Here is an 18,584-nt window from a genome sequence, read left to right as displayed (position 1 = left end):
GACTATCGAAAAGCAGCTGAAATCATTAAAAGGCTATGTTTGAAGCTGAAAACACTAAGTATAGACATATTAAAAAGGAACAAACAAGTACCACTCTGAGAAATGAGAAACACAGTCAAAGCAATAATGCGTAACAATCCATTTTAAACACAACCTCTCAGGCTGCCAGTTAGTAAGGAAAAGCCTGCCTGAAGAGAAAGGTCTTTGTCCACTTGTGGAAAGGCAGTAAAGATGGAGCCAACCTGGCTTCCTGTGGGAGGGCGTTCCAGAGCTTTGGTGCAGCGACAGAGAAGGTCCTTCTCTGTGTTTCCACCAATGCAGTTGTGAAGGTCGTGGAACAGAGACAAAGGCCTCTCCTGATTATCTTAATACCCGAGGAGGCTCATAATGGGAGACATGGTCTTGGGAGTGCAGTTTATCCTCAGAACAAGCTTATGAGGTAGGTCAGTCCTCAGTGAGATTCATGGCTTAGTAGGGATTTGAATTTGGACCTCTGAAGTCCCAATCCAATACTCCTAACCACTGGTGTGAGTCCTGATATATGTAAATCAGTGCTAAAAATACTGTGTTTCCTTAAAAATAAGAAAAGGTCTTATATTACTTTTTACTCCAAAAATGCATTAGGGCTTATTTTCAGAAGATGTTCTGTTTTTTTCATGTACAACAATCTACATTTATTCAACTATAGTCATGTCATCTTCTTTTGGTTGCTGCACAATGGTGGAGGGTGGGGTTTCACTTAACTGGGGCTTATTCTTGGGGTAGGGCTTATATTATGGGCATCCCGAAAAATCATACTAGGGCTTATTTTCAGGTTAGGTTTTATTTTCGGGGAAACATTACCACAAAACAATTCTACTGAGAGTGTATAAAAACTTAATTACAATGAACCCCACAATGGAATTATGTACCTACTTATGTCCAAAACTAGGCTCAGCTGAAATATCTTTTGTGTGAGGATATGAAGCTGGTTCAGCTTTAATGCTTAATGAAACAGTTGACCTAGAAGGATCTTTGCTTTGAACCACCACAGCAATTTTGTGTTTATAGACATTGAACCTGCTATATTCTTGCACCCCGACCCAAAGGTGACCTTGACATTTCCAAAATTATCTCTCCTAGCTTATATTTATTTTAAAAAGAGCAAATGACAGCAGCACAGGATGAAAACACGCTCCTTTACTCTAGTGTTTTCTACTGGACTTGTTTCTCTGGAATGTAATCTCTCTTACCAGAGAGTTGATAATACTCATTCGTTTCAACTTTTAGAAAGTACCATATATGTATTCATGAAACAGAAAATAGATGAAGCACCATCTTTTATTAAGAGGAGCTTCTATTTGTATGGGAATATGCTAGTATTACTAGTTAAAGGATACAGTCAAAGGAAAGAGGTCTGCTCCTGTTATATTGAAGTACCCTAAAATTTAAGCATTTAAGTGTGAGGTTAAAATCTATTGCTACCAACTGGAGAAATTTCAAGCAACACTATTACGTAGCATATAACTAAGGAAGGATTTTAAGGACGGCAATCTGGTTTTCAAGGCATCTCTATGGGAAAACGTGTTTCGCTTAGCGATGTTTTCCCATAGCGATGTGTGGTTTTTTTGAACCAATTAAAATCGTAAAGCGAGGCACCACTGTACAACTTATGGAACAACCCAGAAATTATGAGTTGACAGAATAGCAAACAGCACTGAGGGGAAAAATAGTAACCCATATTAGCCAGACAGAAAGACAAAGGTTACCCAATTTGCACCAATTACAAAGTAAACTGGTAAAAGATCTACTGAATGATGTAAATGTTGTCATCACAACAATCCCAATCAACATGCTAAAGGAAATAAACCAGCTCATTTATAGCACAGCTACCATAGTAACCATGGAACTTGGTTACAAGCTGCAAAAACCCCAGAAAACTTAAGGCATCCCAAAATGGAAAATTCAGCTGGAAAGAAATATAAACAGATTACGTGCATACATTAGCAACTTAAAACACTTGAAAGATTCAAAATCTGAAAATGAAAAAATAAAAGCCAGACAATGCAAAATATATGACCTAGAAAGGAAAATGACCGTTGAAACTATGGAATAATTAAAACAGCGGATAACAACAACCGCAAAAAAAATTGACAGATATGATGGACGCTTGAAACAATATAGAGAAAACACGCAATTTCAAAATAACCAACAATTATTCTATACACCATTAGGAGAAAACGCAGAGAAATAAGGCCCTTGTAAAGATGATGCTCTTAAATTTTGGAAAGAAATGTGGGAAAGCCCAACTGGACATAACAAAACGCCTCCTGGATTAAAGATGTTTGTAAAGAAGCTCAAGGAAAACAAATGGATGATATTTTGATAACAACTGAAATGATTAATTAATTAATAGGAAAGTCAAGGATGTGAAAAATTGGAATGCACCTGGTCCAGATGAGATGCACGGATTTTGGTTAAAGTATCTAACAAGTCTCCATCAACGTATAGCAGTGCAATTTTACCACAATTCTACAACTGAAGACTGGATGACAACAGGCAACACATTTCTGATAACAGAATATTATCCAAAGGGCAATGAACCCAGTAATAATTGACCAATTACATGCCTTCCAACAATGTTCAAGCTCCTCACAGGAGCACTTGCAAGATCTATATATAAATGCTTAACTGAAAACTCCTTATATCCAACTGAACAGAAAGGGAACTTTAAAAGGTCAAGAGGCACAAAAGATCAGCTGCTTATTGATAAAATGATCCTGAGGAGTGCAAAAAGACAAAAAACAAATCTTAATATGGCCTGGTTAGACTATAAAAAGGCATTTGACTCATTGCCGCACAGCTGGATTAATATATGCCTAAAATGTTTGGGATTAGTAAAAACATTCAGAAGTTCCTCAAGAAAAACATGGAAAAATGGAAAACCATCTTAATAGCCCATGGTGAAGAAATTGGGGAAGTTAACATCAAAGGAGGAAAATATCAGGGGGATTCTTTGTCACCACTGCTGTTTAACATCTCACTAATCCCCATGTCAATAATTTAAAATAAAACTCTACTGGGCTACCATATTTCAGAACAAGCAGGAAATATCAATCATCTCTTATACATGGATGGCCTAAAACTATATGCAAATAGTTCCACAGAGATAGAATCACTGCTAAACACATGGCTAATATTTAGTGGAAGATATCCAAATGAAATTTGGAATTGACAAATGTGCAGCTTTGTCTATACACCATGGTAAGATTCAAAAACTAGGTGGAACAGAGTTTAAAAACGGCAATATTATAAAATCACTCTCAAGTGATGAAAATTATAAATACCTTGGAATACTAGAAGCAGAAAACATTGTGCACACAAAAGCTAAAGAACTGACAGAAACAGACTATATCAAAGACTGCGGAAAATCTTAAAATCAAAATTAAATGGGGGAAATACAATCAAAGCCATAAACAAATGGGCCATTCAAGTACTCGGATACCCAACTGGAATAATAGATTGGACTCAAAACAAAATAAAGAATTGGAACGAAAAACATGGAAACTAATGAAAATGCATCACAAGCTTCATCCAAAAAGCGACGTGGACAGATTATATTTACTACAACCCCCCCCCCCGCCACCACCACAGCATTCTGATGGGGCTGGAAAAAACCAACCACCCCACAGCCAGCCCCATTGGAACGTGATGGGGTTGAAAAAAAAATCAACCTAACACACAGCCAGCCCCATCGGAATGCGATGGGGATGAAAACCCAAAACAAACAAAACAAAGAAAAAACCAGACCAAGCCCCACTGGAACGCGATGGGGCTGAAAAAAACACCACACGAGAAACATCACAGGACAGAAACATAACACCCCCCAAACCCAAACCCACCCTGCAAAACAAAGTAAATGTACTTGGGAGCAGAAAGCAGCACCAGGCACTCTGAAGCCTCCTCCAATGCACAAACTCTAACCGTTGGGGCAAAAAAGCTACTAAGAAGCTCTTCGCTGACCAACAGTTAGTCCTCTAATTTGAATTCCCCGCCTTTTCCCCTGCCTCTTTTGTTTGCAACTTGAAGCTCCAGCTGCAAGTCGAAGCAAAATTTTGTGGCCAGAGCTGGTTGCAACTCAAAATGGTCATATGTTGGGATGGTCATAAGTTGAGGCACCACTGGCATGCATGCTTTATGGAGAAAGTGTCTCTGTTCAGTTCTCTTTTAGATACCAACTTTAAAAAGCTGTTTTGAGGCTTTTTCTTTCTTTCCAAACAATCTTGTCTTGATACATATGTCTGTTTTTATATAAACCACACATAGAGAAATTAGTTTAATGTAGCCAATTACCTTGCATCATGTTCTGCATAAACCAATTTAGAACATTTTTTCCTAAAATCTGCCAAATGTACATCATGACACTGAAGGTTCTTCTGAACTGTATAGAAAAGAATCTCTTCTGTTGCCCATTCTGTGGAAAGGAGGGAAGAAAAGTTTTTTTCCCCACAGTTATAGATGGAATCATAATTTTTAATAACTGGATATGTGAAGCAAATTGCATTTAATAAAGCTAATTTGAAAATTGTAAAAATTGTGAAAATAAAATCATCCATACAGGTGTACAGTGATGCTTCGCAAGACAAAAATAATTCGTTCCGTGAGTTATTTCATATTGCGAAGCGCCATTTCCCATAAGAATGCATTGAAATTTAATTAATGCGTTTCTATTCGTCCTGCGAAGCATGGCCATAGAAAAATTTGTCTTGCGAGTCACCAAATAAGTGCAAAACGCTTTCGTCTTGCGAGTTTTTTTGTTGTGCGAGGCATTTGTCTTGCGAGGCATCAATGTAATCATTTAGATCTCAAATACTGATCATTTAGATCTCACATACTATCAGATGTTGCCAGACTACAATAACCCCACCATTTCTGACCATTGACTGGGGTTACCCGGGTTGGATTGCTACAATATTAGAGGATCATGGGTTCACCACCGCTGATTTCTACTAACTGTCACAGCCTATACTTTTTGCATTTAATTTCCCTATAAGTCCTGTGCTTATAATGCCTTCTGCCCACAACTATGAATATCTATGACCACTAACTCAGGACAATGCATCAACTATCTGATGAAGTGGAGTCTGAGCCATAAAAACTTTTGCCATAGGATGTTTGTTATTTTTTAAAGTTGCCACACATCTCTGTTGTTTTGTTTCAATCAAACTGCACGGCTACCTCTCTGAAACATTTTAGAAGCTTTATCTTATTTTATTCATCCTTCCGAATGGAATGCAGCCTATTTTAGAGGCTGAATACAACAATGGTTGATATAGTAAAATGGTGGCAATAGGGGGGGAAGGACAGTTATTGTCCACCTCAGTAGTAACACTCTGTCATATTTTGGACACTTAAACAGGAAATGTAGTCCTATCAACCTTCCAATGGGAATAAAATACTGATTGAAATATAGTAGCAAATCACAACTAGAGTATGCCTATTGAATTAATGAATATCTGGTGAATTAATACCTGTAATTCCACTAATTCAATGGGCATACTCTGGTTGTGATTCACTACTGGATTTCAGTCTTTATCTTAGCTATTCACTCAATTATTCTTAATTACACAAACAATACGTTGAATATGAATCAGATATCAACCAGATGATAAAGTTTTGAATTTCATTCAGTATATTACATCATAAATCAAAACATTTCATGCTAATTATTACTTACCAAAGCTAAACGCATTTGGGATTACACATTCCACTTTTGGTAAAGTATTTAATTTCACAATGATACAAGCTGACTCTTCAGAATTTGCATTTTTAATTCCAGTAGCCATGTATCCATGATTTGGAGAAATTCTGATGCGTTGAATTAAGGAATCATGGAATGGTAGAGCTTCTGTACTTAGTAATGACTCACTGTCTCCTTCAGCTACAATACAAGAAAAAGAAACTAATTTGAACAGGAAAACTAATGCGAAGAACCACCTAATATCCCTGATGTAATAGCCTGTTCTCCCTGAAAATTTATGGCATTAAAACCGGTTACCAATAAAAGGCTGATGATTTTGTTCCAACAGAGTAACATGGTGGCACCATTAGCAATTACTTTGGCATAGTGTGGGTGGGAAGGGACTTGTATTCAAACTAGCACAAATAGACTTCCCCACCATGTATTTTCAGCATGCTTTTCATTATACCTCCAGATGTACTCCTGGGAGTCACAGGATGCTCTTGTGCAAGATGTGGCTTAGTAGTTTGCAGTTCGGGATGGGAATGGGAAGGGAGAGATCTGGTAAAAACTGTGGACTTCCCATTGCATAAACAAACATGCCTCCCACCCTGAAATGGCTTCTCTGGTTCCCACATAAACTTTCTGGACAAAAGGAAAACAAATATAGACATGCAAAGCTGTACTACTGTACTTACAACCAAATTTTCTTAAGATTTTAGCCAGTTAGGTACTAAGGCTATTTCACATTTATTGTGCTATAGTATCCAGCTCTTACAGTAGATATGAACAGCTTCACTTTTTCATTTGTGGAAAATGATGAGTCAATAACAGTCAATAAGAGTAAAGCTACTGTGTATTGTTTTGTCTTACTGTATTTCTTCTTGTTTATAAAAGCTGCATATGCAAAAATTTCAAATGTGTAAAAACATTTTATAATAACACGCAAGATACTCATACCAGTGTCTCCCAGCTTTGAACGAAATATGCAGCCATTTTCTTCAAAGTAAATGTACTCTCCAAATTTAATCTGTTTAAAAGGAGATTCAACAGAAAAGGTCAAATTAGGTCATCATTAGGAATCTAATTTTCCCCTTGAATTTCAGTGTTAACTAACTGAGTTTTCTTAAGTTATGGAATATATACAGACTAAGAAACAAAACCAGCATTACAAAGGGGCATGAAAATAAGATAAGTAATAATTAGTACTTATTATGCTTCAGTTTATAACAGCTTTTCTAGAATAGACTATATTTTTGTTTCTAAAGATTTGATTTGATTTATGAAAACTGATATAAGTATTACAAAGATCATGCTTTATTAAATATCAATGTCAAAATCAATTGTGAGTATAAAGAAGCTAAAAGATGGAGGATAAATCCATGTATTTTTCAATACAAAAATATAGTAGATAAAAGAGAAAAAGACATGAAGGAAATATGAGAGATTAGTGACGGAGGAGATTGCAACAAGAGTATTATTTGTGATACGTTGAAAGATGTGATGGGATCAATTGGTGTAAGGGAATCAGAAGCTTAAAAAGAAAAAAGAACATTTGAGAAAGGTTGAAATTGAAGTAAGATTGCTAGAGGTGAAATATATGTCAGAGACAAATTAATTTTAGTAGAAATATAAGCAAAAGGGAAAGAATTAGAAATTACTGAAATGGAAAAAAATTCTGAGAAATTTAATGTATTTGAAAAGAGAATTTTTTGAGATTGGTAACAAGAATTTAAAAACATTTACTACAGCTCCTCAAACTAAAAAAAGCTAAGTTATGAGTTTGCTTGGAGTAATTAAGGATGAGATAGGGAGAAGATGTAATTTGATAAAGAAAAATATTGAAGTCTTTTGCAATTAATTTCAGAAATTATATACTGGTGGAAAGCTTTCTTTAGAGGAGGTTGGAGAATATATTGAGAAAAACAGAAGCTCTAAACTACAAGAGATGGATAGAGATTTGATGGAACAACTGACTAGAGAAAAAGATATAGAAGCTATTAAATTAAAAGTAGGTAAAACTCCAAGAACTGATGGATTGGGACTGAAGTATTACAAGGGTTTTAAGATCATGTTGATACCAAAACTAAAGTAATTTTTTAATGAAATAATGGAAGAGGAAGAAATTTTATTATTTTGCAAACATTTATTAATTATATTAATTCCAAAAGCAAAAATACTCAATTGATCTTAGAGGCTTATAGGCCTGTTTCTTTAATACGATATTTGGAGCAATATTAGCAAAGAGAATAAATACTTTTATTATTAAATATATAAAAAGAGATCAAATAAATGGCAGATTTGACTAAGAGAGTTTTAAATGTAAAAATGTTATTTAAAAAAGGGTGAAGGCAAGAATAATTTCCTTAGATATATCTGTGAAGATTCTCAGTCATTCAGGTGATGTTAACTGGAGGTTGGGTCATGGCAACTGGACTTCTAATCACTTAAGATAGCAATATATCAAAAGTTGCATTAACATAGTAGTCAAGGTTACAATCCTACCCCATCTACCTGGGAGTATTTCCATTGAATGAAACTTTTAAGAGACACAAATAGCACTACAGGAGACTGAACTACTAATTTAAAAAGTATTCACTTTGAATGTCACTGTTTCAGTGAATCCCTCTGTAAGCTTAGCCAACCTCAGTCTTTGCATATGCAAAATGGGAGTAATGACATTTCCCTTACAAATTCATGACAGAAATTATAAGACAGTACATGTGAAGCACTTTAAACACTCAAAAGTACCATACAACTGCAAAGGATGACAATCAAATTAAATGTTATCAGATAACTTATTAAATATTCCTTAGATTATTTTTAGTATCAATCTAATGATAATGATCAAGCAAGTTAACATGTTTTAATAATGCCAGTGTCTTTAATTATTTCTAAATGTACAGTATTTTCTTACTTACCACTAGGCTGCTCAAACTGGATGAATACTTGTCACAATCCGCTTCTAATCTTTGTTTTATTCTTTCTGTCAAATCTTTGTAATATGCTGAACAAGCCCTCCAGTTTGCCTGTTCTGATTTCAGAAGATCCTAGCACAAAAAAATTCACTGAAAGTCAACCACAGACATTTAATCTCTCTCTCATGATATGACACAATACTCATCAGAAGTGTCCTTTCAGTAATGCGGCGAAGGATAGTTGATTTCTGTATGTTAGGAGAATTAAATCAAAGTCATACTGACCACAGGAAAATAATGGGAACTATTTTAGTCGACAATGTTTGGGGAAAACAGACCCCTGCTTCCTAAGGCTTTTTTCATAACAAGATGGTGCACATTAATTGCCTTCACACAATTAAAGAAAACTGTCTGATATCTGTAGACTATTCATGGCATGCAGTCAGGGATTCTAGGACTAATTTTGAATGTGTTCATAAAGCATCTCCTAAAGCAACAGCCTTAGGGGAGATTTATCTTGCCTGTAGAAATGACATAACACATTTGATTGTCCCTTCAAGGAGTCTACAACACGTTTTACTTTTATTACCAGTGGGAACCAAAGTACCAGGGAATGTTGTGTACTGGGATTTATAGACCACTTCCACCACCACCCGTATGTGGAAATTAGTGGACTCCCAACAAATACTCTGATAGGTTTTCACAGATTTGCTCAATGCTATGGGTGGATTATGTTTTTGAGATTTTTAGCCAAGAAATGCTATAAATGTAAAACACCATCAGTCGGTAGCTTCCATTATTAGCCCATCAAGGAAGCCCTACCCATTCTGCTAGAAATTGTTGCATTGTTGTACAAATGCCATGGTGGCACAAGCCTGACTATGCATATAGTAGTCCACCACGACTAGATAGGCGGGATATAAATTAAATAAATAAATAAATATGCTTGTATACACATTACAATTCAATAGCAGCTCCTTGATCAAGGAGGGGCAGCTCCCCATTCATGAGCCATCTATGCTACAACTGATCTCTCTGATGTTATACTCAGTAACACAACATACAGCGACTTTTATTGTATACAGTATTGCTATGTCAGCACCAATCTAATGTGAATTTTCAGACTGAATATTTACATGTAAAATAATTTATCTCAAGATAAGCTGAACCTAACTTTACGTCTTTTCTGACTGATGAAGTCATTTATTTAAGAGCATCTTATTCAGTTATTATTAATAAAAATAAAACAAAATTAAAGAATTTACTTATAAAATAGATATAACACTGTATTTTACACTGTGTTTTATACCATAACTATACATTTGTTTATCAAAAAGCAAGCCAAATGTATTACCATAACACTTATTACTATATATGTATAAAACTGAAGCCTCAGTGGTTTCCCTTCTATTTATTTATTTATTTATTTATTTATTTATTTATTTATTGCACTTATATGCCACCCATCTAGCACTGTCTACTCTGGGCAGCTCACAACAGACAAGTTAATATATAGTAACAATTTTACAGCAATATACAATGATAACAATAGTTCAAGATGGGAATAAAAATAAATTAAGTAGTGCCTGGAGGGAAGGCCTGTCTGAATAACCAGGTCTTAGGTTGTTTTTAAAAAAATCCCCAGCATGGGGGCCAAATGGATCTGAGGGGAGTTTGTTCCAAAGAGAAGGAGCCACTGCCAAGAAAGCCCAGTGTCTCATTTTTTTCTTTCCAGACCTCTCTCGGCGTTAGGGTCCTCAGTCGCCCCTCGTGACTGGATCGAGTGGTACGGGTAGATCTAGGTGGGAGGAGGCGTTCTGCCAGGCATCGAGGTCCTAAACCATTTAGGGCTTTGTATGTAATCATTAAAACTTTGAAATCACCACAGAAGCATTTGGGCAACCAATGCAAGGCGGACAGGGTGGGAGTAATATGTTGGTGTTTCCTCACTCCACTGAGAAATCTGGCCGCTGCATTCTGCACCATTTGGAGCTTCCACATCAGTCTCAAAGGTAGCCCCATACAGAACGCATTACAGTGGTCTAATCTCGAGATTACGAGCGCGTGGACCAGAGTGGTGAGTGCCCCAACATCAAGATAGGGATGCAGCTTGGCAATCCACCAAAGCTGGAAATATGCGGAACAAACCACTGGCACCACCTAAGTTTCCATGGTGAGTGCTGGGTCCAGATGTATCCCCAAGCTGTGAACCTCACTCTTCACAGTAAGAGTCACTGCCTCAAAAGAGAGGGAGTTTCCCAAACTGCTGATGGTGGGGCCACCCTCTCTCAGGACCTCTGTCTTGTCTGGGTTCAGCCTCAGCCATTTTACTGCATCCAAGCAGTACAGTCTCCAAGCAGTGCTGAAGGGACAGAATGGCATCCACTGTGGTTGGAGAAAAGGAGATGTAGAGCCGAGTGTCATGAGCTTACTGATGGCACAATGCCCCACACCCCCTGATGACCCCACCCAGACTCATATAGATATTAAACAGCATTGGGGAGAGGGTCGAGCCCTGCGGAACTCCACAATTGAGGCTCCACGGGGTTGAGTCCCCCTCCCCAAGCTGAACTCTCTGAGGATGGTCCTCCAAGTAGGATCAGAGCCAGGCAAACACCAGGCCACCAATTTCCAACTCGGAAAGACTCCTCAGGAGGATACCATGGTCGACGGTATCAAAGGTGGCTAAGATATCGAGGAGGACCAACAGGGACTTTTTCCCTCTGTTGGTCTCCCTCAATAGGTCATCTAACAGGGTGACCAATGCTGTTTCTGTACCATGGTGTAGCCTGAAGCCCGACTGGAACGGATCCAGGGCATTTGTTTCATCCAAATGCACCTGAAGCTGATCGGCCACCACACTCTCGACTACTTTACTAATGAAAGAAACATTGGCAACAGGCCTATAGTTGCCAATATTGTCTGCCGCCAAATTTGGTTTCTTTCTAATGGGCCTAATAAGTGTCTCCTTGAGGGCGAGGGGAACCCTGCCCTCAAGGAAAGACCCATTAATTATCACTGTGGCCCATTCAGTTGTTATAGGGCTGGCTGCTTTGATTATCCTGGCCGGACAAGGGTCAAGAGATGAGGTGGTGGTCCAACAGTGGTCTAGCGCTTTGTCCATGACATCTGGCGTCACAGGCTGAAAGAGATCAAGACTCAAAGGGCAAGGCAGAGCACTGGACATCTCTGCTCGATCTACTGTATCCAAAAAAGGAGAAAGCTCCTGGCAGATAGCCTCTACTTTTGATTTAAAAAATGCTACAAATTGGTCGGGTGAGATACTAGGAGGCCCATCATATAGACCACTGGTTCTTAAGCTTTGTTACTCAGATGTTTTTGGACTGCAACTCCCAGAAGCCTTCACCATCAGCTCTGCTGGCTGGGGTTTCTGGGAGTTGCAGTTCAAAAACACCTGAGTAACAAAGGTTAAGAACCACTGACACAGACCAATTCCAGATAGGTCGCAAACTATACAGAAAAGTTCCGCCTGCTGATTTGAACCCTCACTTATCCGGTCAGCGAGATGAGCTCAACTAGCAGCCCTTATCTTGGCAAGGTAAAGGTTAGTCGTGACCCTGACAGCTTCCTTATTATATTCCGTCAGTTTCCTTCTCCACTTGCACTCTAGCCTTCTCCTGATTTGCTTCATCACTCTGCCAGTATCCTGTTCTGGATTAACATGTGTGCCACTAAAACTGTGGAGGCAGTCCTAGTCATGTAGTAAATTGCCTAGCCATGGAATGGGCACCTCACCAATAGCACAACTTTAGTTCTGTGTATTGCAATCTCCAACAGGATGCCGGCACTAGTTCCTAATTCATGTTTTCTAATTCCATCAAAACCTAGACATTACTATTTGGATTAGTGCTGCTATTTATGGAACCTAGAAACTGTGTTGAGTAGAAAGGCAGATACATTACATGTAAATTTCTCTTTTGATACAGCCTGTTAATAGATTTCTAGTGGCTATAAAATAATAATTGGAATAAAAAAGCATATGTGATGCAGCTGCCATTAGATATTCAGTAAGAATGGAAGACAAAGAATTTAACTGTATTGTTATTTAACTGTAAATATCTTTCTGAATTACTCCTCATTGACCTTTAGTGGCTTATTGACAGCTGAAAGAAGATAGTTGTATTTTATTATCCAAGGGTTAAGAGGTTGTTGGCCTGAAAGATTTATTTGAATGGCGTACCTTATAGGAGAAGAACCTCCAGGGATGAATGCCTCCTTGGGAACAAGGAACAATGTAGGCATTTCTAAAGCACTTTGCAAACATGCACTCATGTAGCTTTGTTTGATGATAAGATCTTATTGAAATGAGGCAATATTTAGAACAGTTCCTGGAGCAACCAATACTGTACTTCAGAATATGAAAAAAAGATTTTGTATGTAAATACATAATGATGAAATATTTGTTTTCCTTGATACTTTATCCTCATTTTCCCTTGGTTCTTTGTTCTTTTTTCTTATGTTTCTGTAAGTTCAAAGTGAAGTCAAGCACAATTAACCTAGACACTAACATCATAACACAGTATGAATGGAAGACAAGATTTCCTCCTGCTACAGAAGTGCACGATCTTCAGATCCACAGGAATCAAGAGTGAAAACTGGTGGAGACAAAAGAAAAGTGTAATTTAAATGACAGAGAATTTGAAATTATTTTCCTTTACCAGGCTTCCCCAAAATATTATTCTTGCAGAGTCCTTATAAGAACTTCATAATAATTATTGATGTTTTCTATTGCCAGTATCAACATAGTCACATAAATTAGATAAACAATAACTCATTTATATTTTATAACATAAGACCACAAAGGTATCACCTTATAAGGTACCAGGAGACTCTTATTAGGGATCTTAACTACCCAGATATGCTTATAGTTAGCCTGCATATGGAAGATCATGCAGTGCAGACTAGTTATTCCTTTATAATTCTTGGATTGAGAAGGGGTTGAACTCTATGGCCCCTTCCAATTCCATTGTTTTCTGACTCCATGTACTACTGAGGGACCACACAGGCTGAAGGACTGCTATCCTAACTTCTCCTGTACTCAAGATCAGTTCCTATAATGACAAGAGATGGCACTGAAGCTCATCAGTTTGGCTAGATCATCTGACTGAAGGAACCAGTTAGGGCCTGGCTGGTTCTACATACTGTAATTGCTGCTGGGCAATTCAGTCTCTGCAACTGTGATTTGTTGCCTACCAGCTTATATCTAGTTATGTTTTCTGACATTGTTCTAGTGTTCTGGATGAGGATTAAGTATCAAAGTTTGGGCAGAGCATGATCTTAACTCAAGTTCCTTCCCCTAGTATCAATAATCATCTGCTTGTTCTCTCTCTGCAAGTTCCCACTTGCAAACAAGATGGACAGATGAGCAAACAGTGGCAACCATTATTCTTTCCTGTGCATCAGCTGTGCGAGCTAATCAGATAGAGGGGTTAAAATCGTGATAATAACAGTGACAAGAGGAATAGCCAGCAGCACTGCGTCTTTGATCGTCACTAATGATTTACCTAATAAGATACAGGCTTCGTCAGACGCTTCACAACACTGAACCTGATAGAGGAACTGGTTTAGATCTTCGTTTGCCTGTGTCAAAACTGATTACAAGTCTCAGAGCTTGGTCAAGGTCTAATACTTCCTCCTTGGCTTCTTTTCCCCCCCTTCTTTCCACACCTTTCCTCTTATCCAATAATAAAAAAGGCAATGTGAGGGATACAGACCCAACTGCTAAAAGATGAGACATAAAATCACCTGTTAAGTAATGGACCCTATCTTTCAGCCTGGCACTTGAATATCAGATGTGCCACTGGCTGTCCTAATAAAGAAGTTAGATGGGTTCTACTATTACATTTGCTTTTGAGCAAATGTTCACTTGGATCAGTCTCATAATGTGGAAATAGTATTGTTGGTCCTCTGCCCTATGAAAGGAATAACAGGATATTTAGCCTCCATGAAGAAACGATTCAAAAAATAGTACTGCGCCACTAGCAACATGGATAAAAAAATAAATGATTTCTAATCAAATTGATTAAATCACAATTTAAAGCAATAAAATGAATTTTTTTCATTAAATTGTAAAAAAAATATATTTTGAAAACATAAACTGTGATTTAAATCAATTTTATTTAAATCAAATCCACCCTCTTAGCTAGGATAATAAGCTTGGTTGTTGAAAATTAACCCCACAGAATTCAATGTTGAAAATTAACCCCACAGAATTCAATGGGACTTTATCCCTAGTAATGCAGTCTGATAAAACATACTCAAAAGTATGACCCATGGAGTTCAATGAGGCTTCCTCCCATTCAAGCAGGGAAGGATTGTGGCTTTGGTGTGCCTAGATGCTAATTTTCATAGCAATAGTTTGATTAATTGCAATAGCAGGACTGCATTATTAGTGTTACAAACTAAGTAGCGGCAGTTGTATATGTATTTGGAGGGCTGACTTTCGAGATTTTAGTAAATAATAACGTTTAATCCCTATAAATGGGCAGGGGCATTTGGGGAAAAGCTTGGCTTAAGTTTCCATCGAATCTCTGCTCCAAGTTATTTCTACAGCAGAAAAACGCTAAACTTTCATCACTACATTTTATCAATAAAAGAAGAAGAAACAGCGCATTAGGACCCACCTTTTTATTCGTCTTTAACTAGAAAAGTACTATTCCGACTGAGTGAGCGAAACTCAGCAACTGCGCAGAGTACCTCAGAACGGCTAGCTCTCTGACAAGAAGCAGCATGGCGAGGCGATTACTGATGATATCATACCTAACCGACGCGGTCTCTCAGCCGCCTACATGGGATATGCTGGTTATGCTTGCCCATAGTCAACATGGCAGGGGAGGACAACTCTTCATAGTCATGGGCTTGCCCTCACCCAAAATGGCACCCTATAAGGTTCCCTGGTCTTTTATTTGCCCATAGAAAAAATGCCGGTGAATCCGGATCCTCTAGTCACCATCTTGGTTTTGGGCATAGCCAAGGATTTGTTTACCAAGTTTTTCCCCGTCCCGAAGTTAACCGTCTTTCGGATATTTTGTCCTTTCTGGCGCCGAGGGACAGGTTTAGACGGCTAACTCGTCACGGAGTTGTTGCCAGTGTTTAAAATGAAGCCAAGAACTCCGTTGTTTAATTTAAGGCGATGGAGGGGGTCCAATCAACAAGTGTCATCCGTCCCAGAGATGAAGGGACGAGAAAGGCTTTTACGTACTCAAGTTCCCTCAGCCAGAGACATGTGAAGAGGCGCAATACCTTGGCAAGAAGGGAAATGTTGCCAGCCCGTATGCCTTATTTTGTAGAAAATTAACGTTAACCCCAAAGTAATAAAGCACTTGTTATGAGGTAAAGTGAGATGCTCTTTATCCCTTCGCGTCTCATAAACGTCCTCAGTCTTTTCCACAAGTCAAAGAGAAAGCCCCTTGCCCTTAGCAAATATGGCTGCTATAGTTTCAATTCTCTCTCCCGGCGAAAGGGGAGGTTCTCGCTGCTGCTGTGAGGATTTCGGTGAAAGCCATACAGTTCTGAGGACTGTTTTATGTGCTTTCGCGTGAGGCGGTGGGCTACCGAGCCACTCACTCTAGAACTACCGATTCTTCCCCTCAAGTCACTCTGCGGTCTCCGTTTCACAGAGCATTTTTTATTTTCTCCTTCAAGCTAAAGCGAAAGAACAAGTGCTCTTAGCATGACTACAGAGTCAGCCACGAGCATTTCTCCTTCTCCAGCTGACAAGTGTCAGGCAGAAACAGAAGAGGATGCCAGGGGGGAAGCCTGCAAGGCAAGCAAGCAGGCAGCCGCTAAAGCCCGCTGGAAGCTTCTGAGACAGGTATATACGGACCGCAGTAATGTTTTGCTTTCCCTTCAGGAACTTCAGTTACCAATTATTTAGAACCCTTTCAGGGGGAAAAGTGCTTAACTCCCTCTCCCCACCAACAAAACGTTGCCAGGGTTACAGTTTCTTGTCACCGTGACTATAACGCAAGTTATTATTAATATTCCCATTTCTCTGATAGGGAGAGGAGGCGACAGGGAACGGTGTCTAAAGGCTCGATTGTGAATTAATGACTGAGTCCGAATGCGCCCTTCTTCCCTGGCTCATTATCCTTATAACACCCCTGTGAGGTAGGCTAGGCTGAGGGATAGCGACTGGCCTACAGCTACCCTGTAAGCTTCATGGCACATATTTTCTCATCTCTCTGATCCCTGCACTCAACTGGCTACCTGCAATGTCCTTTTTTTTTTTTTTTTTTAACTTTGTAAGGTATTAGTATTTTTGCTTTGGTAGAGTGTTGCTCTACCAAATGTATGGGGGAAAGGTAATGAGCTTTGTTTGTCCAAGTGCTTCACGACACAAATGTGTCTGAGTCAAAATTGTATGGGAAACCTTTGTGCTGTAGCTTCTTGTGAACCATAATTTGTTACAAACATCCAGGCTTAAGAATAATTGAATCTATATGTTGTGAATTTGCGTATGTTAATAAACCATTTGTGGTTCCCAGTGTGATCTACTGGACCGAGGGATGGAATAGGACTCTGGAGAACAGTGTTTAAATCCCCGCTCAGCCATGGAGACTCACTGGGGGAGTGAACCTGGTAAAACCATTCCATAGCAATACCTATACTGAAGGATTTCCTCCCCAAAGATGGCTGGTTGGGTCCATCCTTAATTGAGTTTTAGGGAGACAATGGCAATTGCACAGTGTGCCCAAGCATTTTGCTTTTAAAGTTTGTTTGCCATGTTGTAAAATATTGTTCTGTGTTGTGGAGTTTTATTTTCATTTTGTTTTGATTATTTATTTATTTATTTATTTATTTATTTATTTATTTATTTATTTAACATCCCATCTATCTGGTCTTGCAACCACTCTAGGTGGCTTCCAGACAGATAAAAACAACATATAAGTATAACAAAAAAGAGAGAGAGAAAAGAATTTTACATCAATAAAAAAGATGTTCTTCTCATTCTAGGGAATTGGAATGCTAAAGTAGGGAGTTGAGAGATAAAAGGAACAACAGGAAAGTTTGGCCTTGGAGTTCAAAACGAAGCAGGGCAAAGGTTAATAGAGTTTTGTCAAGAGAACAAGCTGGTCATCACAAACACTCTTTTCCAGCAACACAAGAGGCGACTCTACACATGGAAATCACCAGATGGGCAATACCAAAGCCAGAATGATTATATTCTCTGCAGCCAAAGATGGAGAAGCTCAATACGGTCAGCAATAGCAAGACCTGGAGCTGATTGTGGCTCTGATCATCAGCTTCTCATAGCAAAATTCAAGCTTAAACTGAAGAGAGTAGAAAAAACCACTGGGCTAGTCAGGTATAATCTAAACCAAATCCCTTATGAATACACAGTGGAAGTGAAGAACAGACTTAAGGAACTTGACTTGGTGGACAGAGTGCCTAAAGAACTTTGGATAGAGGCTTGTAACATTGTACAGGAGGCAGCAACAAGAACCATCCCAAAGAAAAGGAAATGCAAGAAAGCAAAGTGGCTGTCCAACGAGGCCTTAGAAATAGTAGAGAGAAGGAAAACAAAATGCAAGGGAGATAGGGAAAGTTACAGAAAATTGAACGCATACTCCCAAAGAACAGCAAGGAGAGACAAAAGGGCCTTCTTAAATGAATAATGTAAAGAAATAGAGGAAAATAATAGAAAAGGAAAAACCAGAGATCAGGAAAATTGGAGATATTAGAGGAACATTTTGTGCAAAGATAGACATGATAAAGGACAAAAATGGGAGGGACCTAATAGAAGCAGAAGATATCAAGAAGAGGTGGCAAGAATACACAGAGGAATTATACCAGAGAGATTTGGATATCCCGGACAACCCAGATAACTTGGTTGCTGACCTTGAGCCAGACATCCTGGAGAGTGAAGTCAAGTGGGCCTTAGAAAGCTTGGCTGACAACAAGGCCAATGGAGGTGATGACATTCC

The 18,584-nt window shown here is 38.5% G+C and overlaps 2 protein-coding genes across 6 annotated transcripts in view; one reads left to right on the top strand and one right to left on the bottom strand.

Moving 5' to 3' along the window:
* Positions 1-15,417, bottom strand: part of PREPL (prolyl endopeptidase like) — a 38,152-nt gene extending 22,735 nt beyond the window's left edge. For all 3 annotated transcript variants that reach the window (XR_012083487.2, XM_072989429.2, XM_020800527.3), the window contains exons 1-6: positions 15,282-15,417; positions 12,839-13,253; positions 8,641-8,769; positions 6,680-6,749; positions 5,717-5,920; positions 4,333-4,453 (exon numbers count right to left, since the gene is read on the bottom strand). Coding sequence is in view for 2 of the 3 variants with exons in the window: in XM_072989429.2 (XP_072845530.2) it covers positions 4,333-4,453; positions 5,717-5,920; positions 6,680-6,749; positions 8,641-8,769; positions 12,839-13,045 (731 nt within the window). In the remaining variant the exon portion in view is untranslated. The remainder of the gene's footprint in view (positions 1-4,332; positions 4,454-5,716; positions 5,921-6,679; positions 6,750-8,640; positions 8,770-12,838; positions 13,254-15,281) is intronic.
* A 677-nt stretch (positions 15,418-16,094) lies between these two features.
* The window catches only part of CAMKMT (calmodulin-lysine N-methyltransferase), a 394,982-nt gene continuing 392,492 nt past the window's right edge, over positions 16,095-18,584 (top strand). For 2 of the 3 annotated variants that reach the window (XM_020800529.3, XM_020800528.3), the window contains exon 1: positions 16,095-16,471. In XM_020800529.3, coding sequence (XP_020656188.3) covers positions 16,331-16,471 — 141 coding nt within the window. In that variant the 5' untranslated portion in view covers positions 16,095-16,330. The remainder of the gene's footprint in view (positions 16,472-18,584) is intronic. The other variant, XM_072989460.2, reaches the window with a different exon arrangement.

Source organism: Pogona vitticeps, chromosome 1, assembly GCF_051106095.1.
Source record: "Pogona vitticeps strain Pit_001003342236 chromosome 1, PviZW2.1, whole genome shotgun sequence".
In the NCBI taxonomy this organism is placed as follows: Eukaryota; Metazoa; Chordata; class Lepidosauria; order Squamata; family Agamidae; genus Pogona; species Pogona vitticeps.
Note: the sequence above shows the minus strand (reverse complement) of the source record. Positions and strands in the feature narration are given on the sequence as shown.